Source organism: Zeus faber (assembly GCF_960531495.2).
Source record: "Zeus faber genome assembly, chromosome: 16".
Taxonomy (NCBI): Eukaryota; Metazoa; Chordata; class Actinopteri; order Zeiformes; family Zeidae; genus Zeus; species Zeus faber.
In genome coordinates, this window is record NC_137202.1 from 29,160,214 (window position 1) to 29,181,311 (window position 21,098).

Below are 21,098 nucleotides of genomic sequence, written 5' to 3' on the forward strand. Positions count from 1 at the left end.
AGCAAAGACAATTTTGATTTTTGCTCAGATTTCCTTTTTTTTTAATCTTCTTGCTGTTTTTCGGGCCAACAGTGTCTGGAGCCTGGCAACCGCTGATGATAATGGTTGTCTCCTTAGAACCGGGACATTTCGGACGTCTTGTCGTCCAACTTTGATCAATGTCGATGTAAATTTAGAGCACAAATGAGCGGAAAACAGGAAGTAGAAGAACGTTGGCGCGGTTTGATTGCCTTGAGGAGCGGGTCGCTTTGTGACATCATCCTCCAAAGGTCCACCAGTCCGGGCTTCGTCTCTCGGACGTCGCTGACATCCAGCCACTGGCGTCCTGCGCAGCGCTCACAGACAACCCACGTGGGCAGACAACCCGGGCCGACGCGGCGTTTAAAGGAAACTCGGAAAACAGTTACTCGTGCTGCATTTTACATAAACCCAAAAACTATAATCGTTCACAGACGGCGACGCCGTAGTGTCCATGCTACATTACATTACATTGATCAGACGCTTTTATCCAAAGCCACTTACAATCATTCAAACAGCGACGGACGCAGCCATCAGGAGCAATGAGGGGTTAAGTGTCTTGCTCAAGGACACTACAGCATGCTAGCAGGAGGAGCCTGGGATCCAACCAGCAACCTTTAGATTACTAGACCACCAGCTCTACCGCCTGAGCTGCCATCCCCATCCCCCTACATGATCCTGAGACATTTAAACTCAACAACACAAGAGGAAGAACATTCAGCGTTGGAAGTCCATGTGCTCAGAAAAAACACATGAAAAATAAGATACTTGATTGAAAGTAAACAAATCTTTATTTATACAGAATTCCAAAATATTAAATCTACATGGGAAAAAAGTGTCCCTCAGCCCCGGACGTGGACACGGTGGACTCTCCTCAGTGCGACCCGACCAAGTGGCATTGGCGCTCTGTAAAGGAGTGGACAGAACATCCGTCCTTAGAGGTCAGTAACACCACGTTAAAGAAAAGACCAAACAAATCCCAGAAAACCTTGAAAAAGGTGACGAGTGGAAAACAAGTGACAAAAACTTTGCGGCGTTTGATGTAAACTCAGAAAAATTGTAACTCGTGCTGCGTTTCACAACACCCAGAAGACTGTAATATGTTCCAACCATGACTTAACTTGACTCCGTGTATAGCTGCCTGCATCTATATTTAATATTAGTATGAATATTATCATCATTATTATCATAATTATTTGTGTACCAACTGATGCTGCCCATCAGAAGTCTCTGCTGGTGAAGTTGTACTTAATATTCCAGTAAAAATGTTAAATTCACTAAATGTTCTTCTCAAAGTAAAGTTCTTGTTCAATTTATTGACTCGTACCAACCTTAGTGCGTTCACTTTTTTCAGTGATGGTCCTGTTTTGGGACATTTAAAGTCTCCTCCCATAAGTTAACATTTTATAAACTGGTTGCATTGCTTGTATTTAAAAAAAAAACAACCTTTGATTGAATATATCAGGTGCTGGTGTGCTGTGGATAAAGTTGTGCAACGGATGGAAGGATATTGGCTTGAAAATACTATCCTGTAAAAATATAAATTAATTTAAATATTAACTCAAACTTAACATTTGGAGAGTTCTCCCAAAAAACATCTCCATTAAACCTTAGATTTATCACTCGGGAGACTCAAATGTTTTCAATTGATCCGTCTCGCTGAAACAGTTGCATCCTCTCATCAATCTTTGAGGGATGGGATATTTCTCCTTTTGGGATTTTTTACAAACTTCCATGTGTCAGTGAATCAGGTGCAGTAGCTGCTTCCAAGCACCAGGGGGCAGCACAGGTTGTTTGCTGTGTCCGTGGAAGTGTCTGCGTCTGGGTCCTGGTTCCTCTTCTGTTTAAAACAATAAAATCAAATCTGTTTCTCTTTTCTCAGTTGTGGCCTGAGTCCAGCTGTGCTGATCAGAGACATTGATCAGTGACTGATGACAGGTCAACCCCACTCGTGCACGCTCCTGCTCACTGACTCGTGCACGCTCCTGCTGACTGACTCGTGCACGCTCCTGCTGACTGACACGTGCACGCTCATGTTTACTGACTCGGGGTCGTCCGGGTTCGTCAACATGACCCAACTAACATGGAGGGCGTCGGGCGTGGCCCCTGTAATCTTACATTACTATTGGGCAGCCAGCGCTTTGGAGCAGAGGCGTCGCGCTGATCAGTGTAAAGTTTTAAGGAACAGCTTTACTCGTTCAGTAGAACTTTTTAAATGTGCTCCAGCTTCTTCACTCTACTTGTTTAGCTTTACTAAACCCAGGTGAGAAACTGGGATTTGGATCTAAGTAACACGGTTGTTTTCTTAAATCTACTCAGTCCGGTCTCGGCTGCAGTTGGGATCCGGGCGTTTCCCCACATGCCCCTGGCCCCGGCCTCCCTTCGTTCTAACGTGTCTTCGTGGCTCTTAAAACTCCATAAAACGTTACACAGGAACAATCGGGTTTTAAAGCTCTGGCTCTGGGAGGGTTGGTCCTTCGCGATGTATCGTTAACACAACCTCAGTTATTAATACGATGACGAGGAAGTGGCTGCGTTTAAAAACGCAGCGCGGGTCGATGTTGGGGATGTTTTAGTCCATGTGGAGACGGAACTTCCCCCCAGCTCGGAACGTTTCTTACTCAAGAGGTTTTGGAATTTGCCCGGTGTTTGCTTTGTTCTCCTTTAGCAAATGCTCCTCCTGCTCCTTCAGGACCAAGCAGCTGCAAACCGGGCGACACGAGGCTTCATTGGAATGAAGAGGATGCGGAAGGAGCGGGCGCGGCCGGCCGAGCGCTTCAGCAGAGCCTGTGACCGGGTTGAATGAGGTTCTGGCTTCGGGCCGTCGGCTCCTTCAGTCGGATCCGAGTTCTGTTCTTCTGCGGTACTTTATTTTAACACCTTCCTGAAAACTGGATCTGACACGTCAAATCCTCCCACGCTTCATTTCAAACACCAACTGAGAAAATACAACAAATCCAACGGGTATTGACTTGACAGGATGTAAATATTGATTCAGGATACATTCATTGACCGGAAAATGTAACTTTTTCCATTTCCCCCCAAACCTGCTGTTGAAGCTGGTCAGAACAGTTCCTCCTCGAGACAGATCAGCTGTATCAGCAGCTTCCTGCTGGAGGGCGGAGCCGCTACAGGAGAAGCTTATCAGCTTCAAAGTGCAACAGAATGTCCAAACTGCAGCTGATGACGTCCTTCCACCAAGACCTCCCCTGGTGTTTCCTTCATGCTCCGTACGAGCAGCAGCTGCTCAAACGTAACAAGGTTTTAAAACAGAAGAAAAAGTCCTTCAATTCAACCAAAACATGCTTCATGTGTGAATGACTTAAACATAATTTAACTGCCTTCTTCTTTACATGCTTACCACATACATACTTACCACATGCATACATATACTTAATACATACATACTTACCACAGTCATGCTATAGAAATACTACATACAAACACGATGGCAAAGCAGCAGCAGTATTTCAAGATACTGAGTGAACCACCTGGAGTAACACCAAACTGTTCATTTTTTCTGTCTTTAGAATGTAAAATACATTTTATATAAATTGGAATTTTTGGATTAAGCAGAATCTTTGTCATGTGACCACACACACACACACACACACACACACACACACACACACCCCCACCCACCCACCCTCCCCTTTTGGGTGGTGCTGGTGAAATGGCTCCTCTGCTTGAACCATCCTGGCTTGTCCTTCCTGCGGGGGGGCAGCCAGGAGCAGTGGTCCCCTAGAGTACGTCGACGCCCGGGGACCTGGTTCCAAGTGTCCATCGCTGGTCAGACCATGATGTTGTGCATGTTTTGGGTGGGGGTCCTTACTGACGTTACATGGAGGAAACCCCATGTGAGCACGGGGAGAACATGCAAACTCCACACAGAAAGGCCCCTCATTGCGGGAATCGAACCCAGGACATTCTTGCTGTGAGGCAGCAGCGCGACGCACAAATGCTCCTTAAGCACCTTGTGTCGATTACGCACATTTTGGTATTTTTTAGTATTTATAGAGCTTATTGTGAGTAATCACCGGGTGTCATGACATTTCACTGCATATATGTATGAACGTATGTATATGTATGTGACAAATAATCTCTTGAACTTGAACTTGATCTGAGCAACATGAGCAAAACACCCTGTTTACAGCTGCAGGGCTTTTGGGAGGTGTATTGATTGATTTAGTTCTAAAAGACTTGGACTTGGATCCCTGGACCAACACGTGACTTTGTTCAAGGTCTGATTGTCGGTTACTGTCAGTACAGTTGTGTAATGTGTGTACATACACAAATGGCTGAATACAACATTTTAAATCCTTGTCTTGTTTGATGGTTTTATTTATAACTTCTGGCTGATTCTGGACCTGATAATTATCTTGTGTTCAGCTTGTTTAATTCCCAAAACAGACGTGTCTGAGCTGTTGAACGTGATTAACTGTACGATCCTTCTGCGTGAAACAAGGCGCTGATTAAAGGGTCATTCCACTGTAGGTCAGCTATTAACCACACGGCAGAGGAGACGTGTCTCTGCTTTAAACTACATTCTAGGATTATAAACTGAGAAAACCACGGTGGATAAAAGTACTTTACTACTAAAGTTGTAGAGGTAGTTAATACCTTTCATAATAATACCTTCATGCTTCAGTGCGAAGACGTCCTTGGTACAATAAAGAAGAAGAATCCCTTTAACTGCTGTGGGGACATGTGCAGCCAGTGCCTTGCTCAAGGGCACCGGCAGGAGTTTGAACCCTGAGCCTTCTCGGTGTGAGACCAATGAACCTGAGGCTTCAGGATCAGGGGGTCGATGGTCCAACGTTTGAGCAAAACTGTCCCCCAGTTTCTCGGAAAAGTTAAAAGCTAAAAAGTTGAAATTGCTCGACTGTACCGACGTGGGGATTTGAACCCGGAACAACAGGGCGCGGCCGGTGCAGTAAGGACTCAGGACGCGCTGGAAAGTGGCATCATGTTTAATTGAGTGAAGTGGAGGCTTCAGAGCAGCGTGACAAACATCAGGACGAATGAAGAGGAAAGCACCGCGTGGGGCAGTCGCTGGGGTCGCCATGACGACGCAAAGCGCAGAGACAGATCGAGTTTAAAACAATGAACTAAAAAGCAGCTGAAGAGAAAAAATTAAAAACATCTGGATTCTGAACCTTCCACACTGAAAAAATAGGATTTAGTAAAATAAATACCTACGATTTTAGCAGCCCGTCACGATCAGATCCAGATCCATTCTTCAGATTTCACAACGTCAAGCTATTTCATATAGTGTATCATAATATCTGTCAGAATCTAAACTCTCCGCTCTGATTTATGGAACAAAAATACATAAACGAGAAAAAAAAAATTAAAAGAAAAAAAGTTGTTAGGAATCCAGAGTTTAAAAAAGAACGAAAGAGAAATAAAAGATCCTTTAAAAGCGGACTGCTTGGGGGCGGAACTATTCTAAAACAGACATGATTGGCTGAGCTGAGCACCGGTCCAGAACCAGAGGGGGGAAGTGACATCACGTCCCAGAGAGGGGAAGCGTCTTCACATCTGGAGATGGAGAAAGAACACTTAGAGCTTCTTCCCTCAAGGTTCCGAGGGAGGCGTCTCATCCCCCAAACGACCTTTTGAGCCGGTTTCCATGGTAACACAAAGACACACTCATCAAAATGTCCGACACAAATGAGAACAAGAGAAAAGCTTTTGAACAACAACAAAAGAGGGAGTTTGAAGACGCGGAAGCAGCGTGGGATCACGGGGGGACTATCAACCGTAGGTTTGTACTTGACGGGGACACGAGGTGGACACGGCGCTCGCTCATGTCCTCTGTCTCACCCTCCTGTTGTCTCACCACCCAGAGCAGCAGAGTGACGACTCAACGACCATCGACAGGCTCATGAAACAGACCCTGCTCTATTTTAAAATGATGTTTCTCTGGGTTTGAAAACTGTTGGAAACATTTGGGATGATAACGCAACAAATACATAACACAGGTCTAGAAAAGTTCAATATTAAACCTTTAATTATCACTCAATTGTATGGGAGCCCATGAGGGTCACATACTTTTGTTTTAGTAAATTCTGAGGTTTTTTTCCCCTGGCATATGAAGTGGATGAGCTTTACATTCTTGAAGGGGTCATGCAGCCGTGTCCTACACCCGTGGCGCCATCTTCTTAAGATGGATGAAATATTCTAAGAAGAGAGTATTTTACTGCCAAAAAACCCCGCAGAATTCTAAGTTATAAGCGCAATTTTTCAATAATTTAGCCTCTTTTTGTTTTTGTTGCGGTGGGAACGGGCGTCAATAAAATGGCTACATTCCCTTTCTTCAAGTAGAAGAACCTTTCCAGTTATTTTGTCACTCAGACTGGTTTGGGGACATCTGCAGCGTTTTGTCCTAAATACAGTTTGGAACATGACCCTGGTGGTGTGGTTCTGGGGTTGGTTACCTGTTCAGGTGCTTTGTGCAGCCACTTCTCCTTGTCGCCGATCTTCATGCAGGAGAACAAGTCGCACACGGTGGGGAGGCCCAGACGCTCCTAAACAACAACATCCACTAGTTACTATGGTTACTATGGTTACTATGGTTACTATGGTGGGGGAAAAAAAGACAAAACAAGAAAAAAATAAATGTTTTGTGCCAGAGCCCTGCTATTCCTCCATGGACCCCTAGGGGGCAGAGGGTGTTTCAGTCTCACCTGAGCCTGGCTCCTCTTCCTCAGCAGCCACTTGTCCTCCTCCGGCTGCGGTGCTGCCACCCAGCGTTCCGCCTGCAGGGGGCGCTGGAACAGGCTGGGGCAGGGGGAGGCCTTGGCGCTGCGCTCCTCCCGACTTGCCTTCTCCTCCCCTGCGGAGGGAGAACGGGCGGGGGAGGGGGTCCTGCTCGGGTGGAGCCAGGCCTCGAGGATGGCCTGGACCTGAGGAAGAGTCAGACCGTTGAAAAATGTTCAGGACGAACCCTGACGGGTGTACCAACATGATACCAATCATCAATACGTTGGCAAGAGTCAACATTAACTCCATCAATGGTAAGAACCACAAATTCCCAAATTGATTAACAACAACGTTGACATTTTGCATTAAATGGCCAAATCGACATAGTGTCTCAGCTCGTCGGTACCTTATGCTCCTGCTCGGCGTGGTGCATTGTGGGAAGTTTGGCGGCGGGCGGGGTGTTCTTGGCGACGCCGTTCTTGTCTCGCCCATCCCGCAACAGCAGCCAGGTGCTCAACACCTCGCTGCCGCAGTTCTGCTCACACACACACTGAGAGAAGCTGGAGCAGGGCTCGTTGGCCCGACAGGCCTGCTGCAGCCACAGCTCCAGGGGCGGGCTGGGGGTGGGGGAAGGGGAAAGGGAGGGAGGAGGGGGGGTGGGGCTCGGGGGGGTCTTAAGGCACTTGAGCTTTCCCAGGCTCTCGATCTCCAGGGCGGGGCGGGGACCCTGGCAGCAGGTGGAGCAGGAGCCCTGGAGCCAGTCACCAGGCAACCAGCTCTCCTGGAACGGACGGAGCACCCGCTTCCAGCGCTCGGCATCCGCCCGCGGCTCGGCAGGACCAGAACCAGGACCGGGGGTGACGAGCCAATCAGAGAGCTCGTCCTCCACCATGCTGAAACCCTCTTCTTCCTCTTCCTCCTCCACCTCCTCTTCCAGGGTCATGTTGGCGAGCTCCGACTCGTCGATCTTCTCGATGGAGAAGGAGGAGCTACAGGTGCTGCTCGTGCCGCTGTTGGCTCTCTCCCTGGCGACGGGCGTCTTCTCCGGGAGAAGCCACGCCTCCAGGTCCCTGAGGTGACCCCAAGCGCCCATGAAATCCAGGGAGGCCAGGGGGGGAGGGGCGGGCTGCTCGGCCTTCTGGGACAGCAGCCAGTCCCGGGGGTTCTGACTGGACTGGAAGCCGGGCCGGGCGCCGGTGGCTGGCTGGTTCCCAAGCAGCCAGGCGGACAGAGGTCCAACCTCCATGTTCTGGAGGCAGGAGAGAACATGATGATGAAGATGATCATTCCAGTGTCTGACTCCAACACCACCAGCACAAATCCCAGTAAAAAAACAACTTGAATAATGATGTCACTTAAAAAAAAAAAAAACAGAAAAAAACTAAACATTAAAAAGTATTTATTCTCCTTATTTCATTTTTTTTTTTATCTACTTTACTCCATTTGCTGTTTCTATTGTTATCGTTGATCCATGCAACAGACAATTCGATGGATTTCCACTTCAATAACTTATTTTTGAGGTAAAATGAGAAAAAGAATGATTATCAACCTCACTTGTTAATATGACGGTGATGTGAATCCAACCCTTTTAAAACAGTTACACCTAAATTACAGTTGCTCGCAGATTTATTAGATATGTTTATATACAGTATATATATATAGTTTATTATCGTTTTGTTTATATTCTGTTTGACACGACTCAGAAGCCAAGACGACAAACTCAAGATAAAACAGCTTTCATTTTGTTGCCATGGTTACATGTACGGTACCTGTTTTTTAGTCGTTACGGGGAAGGTCTGCAGTGTGGAGGTGGGGCTTTGGTGGGTGGGGCTCAGGGGCGGGGCTTCCATGTTCTGAGTGCAGGAGAAACAGAGGTTTGACGAGTTTATTTTTATTTTTTTATAGAACATGACGTAGCTGCCACTCAGCAGCACCTGGGGACCAGTTAGAGGGTTAGGTGTGTTGCTCAAGGAGTCAGACACAGGATCAAAATGGCAACCTCCTGACTACTAGACCATCTGCTCTTCCTCCTGAGCCACTGCTACTATGGAGATGTAAAGTGGTTGACAACGGGGCAACCAGACAACACAAAGTGGTTGACAACGGCCAAATCTGGTTGCCCACGGCAACTGAGCTACCATTAATGTGGAGCCCCAGAGAGTTTATTTAGACAACACTGAAAGTCTAAACCTGGGGGAGGAGAGAGAGACGAGAAGGAGGAGAGAGAGAAGGGAGGAAAGAGGAAGGAGAAAGAAGGAGAGATAAGAGAGGGAGACTAGGGGGAGAAGAGAGGGAGGAGAGGGAGAGTAGGGGGAGAAGAGTGGAAGGAGGGAGGAAGGAAAGGATGGAGAGCGAGAAGAGAGGAAGGAGAAAGAAGGAGAAAGCGAAGAAGGAGAGAGAGAAGAGAGAGACTAGGGGGAGAAGAGAGGGAGGAGAAGAAGGAGAGAGAGAGAAGAGATGGAGCAGGTTCATGGTAGAGCTGCACTTTGAGCTGATTGCACCCACGTCCGCTCACCACATGTTTTCTTATCACCCCCATACTTCCAGTCCACAGGTCACACTGCGATACTGGTGTGTGTGTGTGTGCGTGTGTGTGTGTGTGTGTGTGTGTGTGTGTGTGTGTGTGTGTGTGTGTGTGTGTGTTCAAGTTCAAGTTTCAAGAGGTTATTTGTCACATACATATGGTCATAGATATAAATAGTGAAATGTCATGACACCTGGTGATTACGCACAATAAGCTCTAAAAATACTAAAATGTGCGACATCGACACAAGGTGCTTGTGTGTGTGTGTGTGTGTGTGTGTGTGTGTGTGTCTCTCTCCACGGTGCCACACACACACCTGAGTGGCGATGCGTCCAAAGGAAGTGATGGTCTGCTTCAAGGAGCGTGTGTCGGCGTGGAAGCTCATCTCTGGCGTCTCCTCGGGCGTCAGGCTGAAGGAGGAGAGTCTGGACGGAGAAATAAACACTCAACTGGCATCTGGATTCAGGATCATCTGCTTGTTTCTGCACCTGGCTTAGAAAATCCTCTCCTCATGCACTCTCCTCAGAGACTTTATTCATCCCCGGAGGGAAATTGCATTGACGTTACAAAATAATAAATCGACAAGAAAATAGAAATAGAAAAAATAAAATGGCAATATATGGAAAAATATACAATAAACCCTTCACTGTACCCAATAAAAATATGGCAATATACACTAACCCTAATGATAAACAACAGATAACCTAAAAATAACAAAAAATGTAAGATAAAAATTTAAAAGACCAAAAAATATATAAGGTCATGTGCAAAGATAAAATATGTACGTACAAAGAATAACTTGTGAAATCAAGAGTGAAGGAAAAAGATGAAATCAGGGCTCTGGATTGTTGTTAGCAGAATAATTAAAACACCCTTAAAATGTTGAGGAAATATATAATTCTATTTATTTTGCTCCATTCAAAGAAATTGAAAAGTGATCTGTAAACTGTAAAAACCAGAAGTAAGAAAATAGAAACAAGGTCACTCGAAAAGAATCCAGATTATATCTGAGTTAACTGCTGTTCCTTGTTGTTTTATATTTTGTTTATGTAAAGCACTTTGTAATCCATAACAGCTTCACAGCCTTGTTGTGATCAACGTACTTGAGTAGAGAACTGGACTCAACGTACAGCATCTGCTCACTTTCATTTGGTAAAACGTAAAGGGACTCCCACTCTTTGACCTCCAAACTGTACTCAGCTGAAGTACTTGAGTACATTTATCTGGTGCAAGTGTGGTAATGTCAATGTTTATTTTCAGTGAGGCAATGTTATTTGTAGTTGGGCAGTGGGAGGACCACCATGGGGTCCTGGAGTCAGGGCAGTCCAGTGAGCAGGGAGTGCAGAGAGCTGGACGTTTAAAGGAACAAGCAGCTACATGGATGTGCTGCACGGTGACGCCTCCTCAAACCTTCACGTGACTAAACTCAGCTGCTTGTGTCGTCACGTCCAAGTGCAGTTCACCGTTTAACTCATGTTCCCCTGAACACAAACTCTGCTCCGTACTGTCAGCTGCATTGTAACCATAGTAACGGCATAAGAAGACACGCTAGGTTCACTTTGTCATTTTCTATGGTTATACAAACTAAGGTCCCTTTTGTCCCTGGAGGATCTGTTTGCCCCAAACACGTTTTCCATCATCCCCGGGACGATTGGGACGCTGTTAGTCTCGAGTTTTTATCAGGGCTCCAGACTATCGGCGTCCCGTCGTCCCAGGGTGATGTACAATAACCATAACATTAAATTTAATAAGCATTTAACACACCAGGACTCGTGTGTGTGTGTGTGTGTGTGTGTGTGTGTGTGTGTGTGTGTGTGTGTGTGTGTGTGTAGTTACTTTTCCAGGCAGCTGGTCAGCTGGTTAGTTAGGTTGTGGTTCTGGTTGGAGTGCTCCAACTGATGGGTGATGACATCAAACTGACCTTTGAGCTGGAGAGCGAGAGAGCAAGAGGGAGAGAGCAAGAGGGAGAGGGAGAGGGAGTGAGAGCGAGAGAACAAGAGAGCAAGAGAGAGGGAGAAAGAGAGAGCAAGAGGGAGTGAGAGTGAGAGAGAGTGAGAGAGAGTTAAGAACGAGACATGGTTCAGTATTAACTATGCTAGTATTCCCTCTGTGGTGCTCTCCATAGTTCTGCCGCGCTGACTGCAGACGCTGCCAGATGCTTATGGTAGTGCCAACGCCCTTTACTGTAATTGCACATCTTATTTTTTGCCCAAATTTAGCCACACTACTCATCCCAGTTTTTGAGCCACACACGCAAAATATTTATACATAATAATAATAATATATATAAAATACATATATATAAAGGAAAAAAAGTAATACATAGAGAAGCGGCTCCATCCGGGAGTCTGTCCTATAATTCATGTTGTGTAATGTCCAATCCAACGTTACAGCGATGTCTCACCCCAAAAGGTCTCACTCTGCATTTTTAATCGTAATGTTTGTGTTATTATTAAAAAAATAATAAATAAAAAAATTGCCACCAAATTTCGTAATATTGCTACCAAGTCAAATGTGGAAATGCAGAGGAAATATAGGGGTTCAAACAAGCGGCCAACCACAGCCTGTGGTGCTGCATCACCCTACGTGTGGTTAGATTTTTGGAGTGGTCATGCAGCTCTGGACGGGTGGTGGTATCTACACCCTACGCAAGGACCCCAAGCAGCTCTTGCTGTGTTTCAACGACATGAGCGTTGACAATGGACTATGATTTTTTTTTACCAAATATCTTGATATCGATAAATACAGCAATATTTTGGGGGATGAATACAGGTGCTTTCATAAGATATTAGGACACAAGAAATATTTCAGAACCAATCATTCGTAATGTGGATATTATGACCATTGACTTTAGACTTTAACATTCTATGAAGCTCAGAGACCTACATTACGATATCTAGTCTCAAATCACCATATTGACATTATATTGATATTATACGATTGTTTGGCCCAGCCACCAGAGCTTCTCACCCAGTGCAGCTGCTGGAGCTGCTGCTGCAGCGTCTCCCCCTTCAGATGCTCCAGGAAGTCGATCTGAGCGAGGAGGAAAACCTCCCGACAGCGCAGGGACTCCTGCTGGCGGCTGATGGACGAGTGCAGCGCAGACCTCGCCTGAAAACACAGACAGATTTTTAGTAAAAAAAGATCGAGATACGACCTGAACGGGATCATAGAGCAGAGCAGAGCAGAGCAGAACACCACTGACGGAGGCTCTCTCCAGTATGGAAACATCACGGGGCATTTGATACCAAATCTTGATACGTGAAAACGACAGTGAGCCAAACATGGAACAAAAGATTTGTTCGTGTTTTACATTTGTATGTATTGTATTTCTATGTATCACGTACAGTCATTCTTTTGATTACAACATTTCTGAGGTAAAATGAACGGGGTGGATTTGTTTTTCAGTTTTAAGCAGTGAACGAGATTTAACTCAGTAATGCCAACATCAACAAGAAAATGGGGAACAAGAACCGATCAGTATCGGTTCCTGGTTGATTGGTTCCTTCCATGAGAAACATTTAGACAACACTCAGCTCCACGACTAACACACACATCCTCAACATAAGTACAAGTTAGTTTGCTTCTAATGGGAGCTGCCATGCAGTACCAAGATGAGTAGTCTTCAAACAAATCAAACTAGTGAATAAATCTCGAAGTTTTAAACACAGCAGATATCAAAAGGTGTAAAACAGAGCCGTGTTTGTTCCAAGGAACAAACAACACGCTCACCGCACTACACTCAATAAATAACATCAATACACCAAAACAACACAACAAGCCCAATACACGATGAGTCTAATCACTTTAAAGACATTGAAGCAGATTAGACACACACACACACACACACACACACACACACACACACACACACACACACACACACACACACACACACACACACACACACACACACACACACACACACACACACACACTTACCTTGTGAAGAAGAAAATTCTGACCTAGACTTTTATATGTACTGTATACAGTATGTACTGTATACAGTATGTACGGTATATATAGTAAGTAGAGTCAAATCGAGTCCAGCGGCGCCCAAACCGACCCTGCTGCCTCACAACAGCAATAAACTGCCCTCCTTGAGCTCCTACAGTATTTATAGTGCTGACACAGCATGACTGTTCTGCCCTCTCTGCATAATTACAACAATAAACACACCTGAACAAAGAGCGGCGGCTTGAGGTTCGACTCTGCACCACAAGAGCAACAACACAACACTGGTCACACCGACACACACACACTGACACACACACCGACACACACACACACACACACAGCTATTTTAATATAGAGTAGAGCAACACTGTGATTTTAAAGTTCACAATGGAAAAGGGAACTTGTTATTCAGTTCTTTATGCTTCATAGTTAGATCATTTAAAACTCTCAAAATATTAATTGTAATATTGAGTCAGGATCCTTAAACTGACGTTACTCAAAGCATCACAGTGAATAGGACTGGGTACAGGATCTCATGATTCGATATTGATATATTGACATTTTATAGATAATGAGAATTAATGCCAACTTTTCAGTGAACAATCTGACATGCATTACAAACACTTCACAGCACAACTCAGTCTAAAACAGATGTGAAATATTTTGATTAATTTGTGACAAGGGTGGTATCCAATTTAAGTAGAAAAGGGAATACCATGAATAGTGGAAAGGGCTGCATAACTTCCTCACCTCTCTGGAGTTGTCTCGGAGCTGACTCTCGGCCCTCAGGACCCCCCTGATGGCCCCGTCCAGCTGGACCTGGGCCTGCTGGCTCTGCCGGAGAGCAGTGTCCTCCACCGGGGGCATCCTGCACACACAGAATGACACGCACACACTATTAGAGAAGGTGCAAAGACCTGTTTTTCAATGACCTACTAGTCGGTGGTTTGACTGAAATGTTAACTCGTCACTTTTTAGAAAAGGTCAACATCATCTAATTTGTAGGGAATGTTACGTTGCAATTAATGAATAAATAAACATTTACAATAAGGAATATTTTGTTGACATTCTTCCGAATACTTTTTATTTATCTGAACCTGCTGAACATCTACACCACTCATCTTTAGCAGATGTTCATGCAGCCGTCAAACTGGAACGATCAAAATGGATGTAAATTCAGAAAGTGGCTGTGAATAATAAAAAAGAGAAGGTTTGGTTTAGCTGACTTCCCCATTTGTTTGATTGAGAAACACCAGATCTGACTTTCCTACTTAGAGGAAATCCTTCTGTTTTTCCACCCCGGTCACATTCCCCATCCTTTGTTGATATCATATAACATTTAACCCATTATAGATAAAACTCAGTATTATCCTTTCTGGTTTTTAAGTAACATTCACCATGAAATACGTACGTTGTCTTGTGAATTTTGTTTGAACTAATAAGAATTAGATAGCACCTAGGATTTTTCGGGGTGTGAGGTCGGAAATATTTGCTTCATACGCACACAGAGGATAATGCCAGATCTGAGCGTAAATAACAGATTATGATTATAAGCTGACTAGATGACGGAGTGATTCAGGGGACTAACTCATCCATTCAGAGACAGCGTGACACATCATGTCTTTCCACTGGTTGGCCCCAACTGTGCTTTGGGGCTGGTTTATGGCTAAACACTCATTCACTGTTTAAATCCATCAGAATAAACACCTCTTATCCAGGAACTTACAAGATGGAACAAGGCTGGACCACATTGCAGAGCAGTGACTGGGGGCCTCCCAACATCACACTGGGATTCAAAGATAAGTGATGTATTTTGACCAAACCCTCATAATGATGCATAAAAACAACAATCACACAGGACTTGAGACAAGTACATTCAGGCATGTTACTCCTGTGTCAAACATATTTCACAGTGAAGAAACTCTGTAGGGTTATTGGTTCAAGTCAAGACTATTTCTACAGCCATTAATCACAGTACAGTCTCAAAGGGCTTCACAAACTCACATTGTACAAAGAAAACAACAGCTTGCTCTGGTCTTAACCTCCAGAATTTATTTTTTTACAAAAACCTTTTTCTCAACAGTGTTAGCGTTCCTCTGAGATAGTCATGACAGGCCTGGGGGCTTGTAGATCAACCCTCCATGATAAGACTGAAGCCATGAGGTAAAACTCTCACTTTTAGCATGAAGACATGTTGAAGGAGAGTTCTGCTTCAATACACTGCATTAATTTAGTTCACATCAGATTGTGATTTGCCCCACAGGCACCTAGCCTGGCATCACCAGACCAATCGCAAATGCATATCAGTCTGGAATCTCTCAGCTCATTTTCAGTTTCCAAGAGGCATTACCAACAGGTGCAGACCAAAATGTCTCTGGGCGCAATTGGATAGACGGACAACCAATCACAGCAACGTGTGACGTAGCTGGTAAATTTAACTTTACAAAATCCTGTTGGAAGCATCGCAAACACATCTCTCTTATCAACAAAAGCTTTCTAGAGAAAATATACCTTCCAGTTTGTTCGATTCTGTTGCGATAGAGGATTCAATAGACTGTTCTACATCAGTGGCAGCCATCTTGGTAAGGTACATCAACGGCTCACCTCTGCATCATCATCATCATATCAACCCTGCCCCATATTAGATAAACTGTGTGATTGGCCCAACCATGGGAAGGTCGGGTGGAAATCTGTTTGAATGGGGGGGTGGCCAGAGGTATTCTGCAGAGCAAATGAAACATGAGTGCGCAGATTTGTCTGGTTCCCAGACTAATAGGCACCTAGGACTTTAGAAGAATATCAGTCACTACCATATAAACCTTCCCTGTATTAGTTCACTATAAGATGCTAAAAAATAGTTTATCTGTATGTCTTCAATGCAATTAATAAACCAGAAGTTCAAGAGCACGTCGCCGTTCTAGAATTTACACATTTTATGTACAGAACAAGACAGTGTTGGGGATATACACCGATCAGCCACAACATTAAACACTGACAGGTGAAGTGAATAACATTGCTCATCTCGTTACAATGGCATGTGTCAAGGGTTGGTATATATTAGGCAGCAAATGAACAGTCAGTTGTTGAAGTTGATGTGTTGAAGCAGCGTAAGGATCTGAGCCACTTTGACAAGGAGCACATTGTGATGCTGGACGACTGGGTCAGAGCATCTCCACAACCACAGGTCTTGTGGCTGTTCCCTCTGTGCAGTGGTTACTACCAAAAGTGTCCAAGGAAGGACGACCGTTGAACCGGCGACAGGGTCACGGGGCCCAAGGCTCATTGTTGCACGTGGGGAGTGAAGTCTAGTCCGGTTGGATCCCACAGAAGAACTACTGCAGCACAAAGTGTTGAAAAAGTGAATGTTGCTATGATAGAAAGGTGTAGAACACACAGTGCATGGCAGCTTGCTGCGTATGGGAGCTCACAGTGTCCATGCTGACCCCTGTCCACCCCTGAAAGCACCTACAATGGACACGTGAGCATCACAACTGGACCATGGAGCCATGGAAGAAGGTGGAGGTCTGATGAATCACCTTTTCTTCTACATCATGTGGATGGGCGGGGTCAGGGAACAACAAGCCGGATCCATGGGGCCCCACCTCCAACTTACAGGACTTAAAGGATCTACGGTTAACGTCCACAAGACACCTTCAGAGGTCTTGTGGAGTCCATAGCCATCTTCGCACCGAACAGTTGTGGGGATTCCCTGAGGGGAACTAGGAACTGGGGAGGTCCCTGAAAACTAGATACCTTCAAGGGCCTTTCTTCTCTGAAGTGAAAAAAAAAAACTCAAGAGTTCTCTGAAGAACTCTGAAGTGACGTCATCCAATGGGGTTTCAACGTGAGTTCTGGGTTGTATTTACTCTGTAACTTTTAATTGTTTCACCTTATCAGTCCACTAAAATCTGTTTCTGGGAAAGTTGGAGGTGAGAATTAAGCAATCCAGTTGCTGAATCTTTACTCAGATTAGACAAGATGTAAATTAAAAGTTAGTTCAGACTTTCGTGAAGCACAGGCTCACATCGGGACAGCACACGTTTTTTTTGTTTTGTTCAATTAACATTGGGAAATAGAATATATTAAATAAATACATCTACAATAAAAATATTATTATTTATTTTTATAACCGGCGAGTGTACGCAGGCTGGTCAGCACCCAAAGCGATGCCACTCGACTGGGCGGACTGTCCTCAATCCGAGGGGCAGGTGAGGGACTGTGGACTTACGTCCGGACCAATCGCTATGCACTTATGTCACTAAAGGTTCCTCAGGTTTCCTACCTGCCCTGGAGTAGGAGCAAAAAAAAAAGTCTTTCAGAACTGAGTTCTAAGAACTACTAACATTCCTAGTTCTTGCAGTGCGGACACAAAAAAAAAAGACAGTTCCTCCAAAAATTTCTTAGAACGATGAAAAAGTTCCTGCTGTGTGAAACTGCCTCATGCCTTGAGGGGTCAGAGCTGTTTCGGCGGCAGGAGGGAGGGCTACACAATATAAGGGGCCCTCACTGAGACACAAACATAGGCCCCCAATGCCTTACTGTATCATATGTTGCCCACTGTACTGCATTCTGTATTGATGCTGTACTGTGCCATCCTGTTGTATACTGTACTGTTTATCTCACACTTATTTTCACATGCCACTTTACTGCACATGTCTATATATACACACATAGTCTAATCCTCTTATTTCTATTTTGTAGTCCCACTCAGTATATTAGCTTTTTATTAGTTCGTTTGCTTGTTTTGTTAGTTAGCTATTGGCCAGTTAGTACTTATTGTACATAACCTCTGGGTGCGTTGCAATGACATTTCTCTACATATATATGCTTGTATGTATAAGTATGTGATAAATAAACATCTTGAATGTTGCTATTCGTGGGTATTAGTTGGGTTTTAATGTTGTGGCTGATCCGTGTATTTGGTTCTCTTTTGGGAAACTGATATATCGACACTTTACTGAACACAACCAGCTACGCTGCTCTATCAAATTCTCCGCGGCTGCCTTTCTCCTCTTGTATATGGTGCCGCCAACAGTGCAAACAGCATGGACTAAAGCAAACACAACATGCATAACACAAATACATTGAATTGATGTTCCCAATAAAGTGCCAGGTAATAAATATAGTCGTCGCCCCCCCTTAGTATCTTACGGATTACCACTTTAAAACTAGAAGGACTCAGTGAGCGTTGCATCCAATTTCAACCAATAGAGCTGAAGATTCCTTACGAGAGTAAAGGGTTTATTTGACAAAGAAATATAGCTAAATGTTTACGTAACTGATCTGAGGTTTTATCTAAACGGAGCGGTAATTAATCCAAAACACATGAAAACTAAATTACGCTAAAAAATGTAAACAGTAAAATGGCGAATAACGTTTCCATCCAGTGTGAACCGGGGCGGTGGTACCTCATGACGCTTTCAATCCAGCGGCAAGGAACCAGGGGGAAAGCTCCGACGGACTCGTATCTTTTCCGGATGACAAGCAAATGTGCTGATAGCTGGTGTTTGCTCCCGCTTATCGCCGGGCTCCAGCTACATGCTACGTGCTAGCCCTGCTCCCTACGTCAGAGGGCTGCCTCCACCAGTCAGACCAGTTTGTGGCTGAGTCCGTGTCACCGCCGACAGACGACTTCATGCGGAGCCCGTCGGACAATCAAGCCTCGTTTCTGGTGTTTAGGATGAAGGGAGAGTCACCGTTGGGACTCGGTTTAGGAAGGCGAGTCCCCCGGCGTGTGCTTTGATTACGTTATAATAGACTCTCTGCTCGTTCAAATTGGGCTGTACCCCAACTGTAATGATCTGCGACAATAAGAATCCTTATAATCTGGGGTGGTCATATAAGTAGTCTTCATAATCTGGGGTGTTCATATAAATTACCTTTATAATTGGGGATGGTATCTCAGGAGGTAGAGCTGGTGGTCTAGTGATGTAAAGGTTGCTGGTTGGATCCCAGGCTCCTCCTGCTAGCATGCTGTAGTGTCCTTGAGCAAGACACTTAACCCCTCATTGCTCCTGATGGCTGCGTCCGTCGGTGTTTGAATAATTGTAAGTCGCTTTGGATAAAAGCGTCTGATCAATGTAATGTTATGTAATGTTCTGTGGTGTTAAATACCCTTTAAGCAGCATCACACATATCACACCCTTAAAATCCTGCTCATGTCCCGCGGTTCGGTCCCGTCTGGGGCTTCTTCCAGTCAGGCACTGCCTTCATACAGCTGCTCGATTTAAAACGATTTGATGAAATAATGGTCATTTGAAAAACCTTCATTTTTAAGCAATTTTCAGATGGTAAAACCACGGGTTCTACAAACCGAGAAACAATAAAAAGAGAAGAATGAAACTTGGAAAAGGGTTGTTTGTTTTCAATTCCATTCAGAGGTTGGAATTGCAAATTGTGTTATTGCAGCAAGTCTGAAATAACACGAAAAAATTATAATAAATGCACATACACGGAGGAATTGTGTTTTGCTGTTAGAAATATCTACCCAGGTGAGTAAAAAAACAACTCGAAATTAAATTGAAAAATGTAAACTGGCAGTTATAAGGACATTATGGTTTAAACTGCCAATGCCAATATGTTTTAAGTACAAAGACAGAAATATTAGAATGACAATCACAACTTGTGAACTTGTTTCCAGTTTTCGTAGTTTTACTTAAAACTCTGGCAGCTCCTCGGGAGCTGGAGGTGGATCTCTCCCCCATCACCACACTACCGCCCCGCACGTCCGCCACAGCGAGCCGGGGCTCCCCCCGGAGAGGGAGGGTGGAACATTACGTACTCGCGGGGATCGAGGTGTTATTCAAGTTTAAATACGGAAAAACCAACCGCACGTCTCACTGAATTACTTGTTATTCCGCCATTTCACCGACACGGAGCACTTCAGCCGTTACCGGTTATGTGATCACAGTCATAGCTAGTTAGCTGCTGGCTAGCGCACGGATCAGTCCCTCATCTCACCGTGTCCCCTTGTTCTGCTTCCTCGGTTTTGATGTCATGGACCCTCCGACGTCCCCGGGGGCTAAAATAAAATCCCCCCAAAAAACAACTTGTCGTCAGAGGCGCTGGAAGGACAACGGCACCGGCTGCTCCGTGCGGGGTCAATGTCACAACGGGACGACCGGGGTGGGAAGCCGAGGTCTCGCGAGAGGCCGCGGAGAAACCGGACTGCGGCACTGTGACGAGCAGGGTGCAGTGCTGCCACCTACTGGCCAGCAATGATTTAGTTCGACAAACAAAAGAATAGATCATCCATCCACCCATCCACCCATCCACCCATCCATCCACCCATCCACCCATCCACCCATCCATCCATCCATCCACCCATCCATCCACCCATCACATTACATTACATTACATTTCGCAGACGCTTTTATCCAAAGCGACTTACAATTATTCAAACACCGACGGACGCAGCCATCAGGAGCAATTAGGGGTTAAGTGTCTTGCTCAAGGACACTACAGCATGCTAGCAGGAGGAGCCTGGGATCCAACCAGCAACCTTTACATCACTAGACCACCAGCTCTACCGCCTGAGCTACTACTAACCATCCACCCATCCATCCATCCATCCATCCACCCACCCATCCATCCACCCATCCACCCATCCATCCATCCACCATACCATCCATCCAACCATCCACCCATCCACCCACCCACCCACCCATCCATCCACCCATCCATCCATCCATCCATCCATCCACCCATCCATCCATCCAACCATCCACCCACCCACCCATCCATCCATCCATCCATCCATCCACGCATCCATCTATCTATCTTATAGGAAATAAAGACAGCATATCAATATAAATGGACAAATCATGGATAAGAATGATAAAAATAGAAGATAAGATAATGTGCAAAAATGGTCTAAAACTGATGAGATCAGATT

General features: G+C 45.0%; 1 protein-coding gene across 2 annotated transcripts; it reads right to left on the minus strand.

Moving 5' to 3' along the window:
* Positions 1-4,972: 4,972 nt before the first annotated feature.
* On the minus strand, positions 4,973-20,326 carry ncoa4 (nuclear receptor coactivator 4). 2 transcript variants are annotated; one of them, XM_080016930.1, is made up of 10 exons: positions 20,165-20,326; positions 13,955-14,072; positions 12,218-12,358; positions 11,084-11,175; positions 9,564-9,672; positions 8,493-8,576; positions 7,130-7,972; positions 6,708-6,926; positions 6,459-6,548; positions 4,973-5,559 (listed from the first exon to the last, which is right to left on the minus strand). In XM_080016930.1, the coding sequence occupies exons 1-10, from the start codon at positions 20,200-20,202 to the stop codon at positions 5,554-5,556; spliced, it is 1,740 nt and encodes a 579-aa protein (XP_079873056.1). In that variant the 5' UTR covers positions 20,203-20,326; the 3' UTR covers positions 4,973-5,553. The 2 variants fall into 2 exon arrangements, with proteins under 2 accessions (XP_079873056.1, XP_079873057.1); XM_080016931.1 differs by lacking the exon at positions 20,165-20,326 and adding an exon at positions 18,613-18,707.
* Positions 20,327-21,098: the final 772 nt, after the last annotated feature.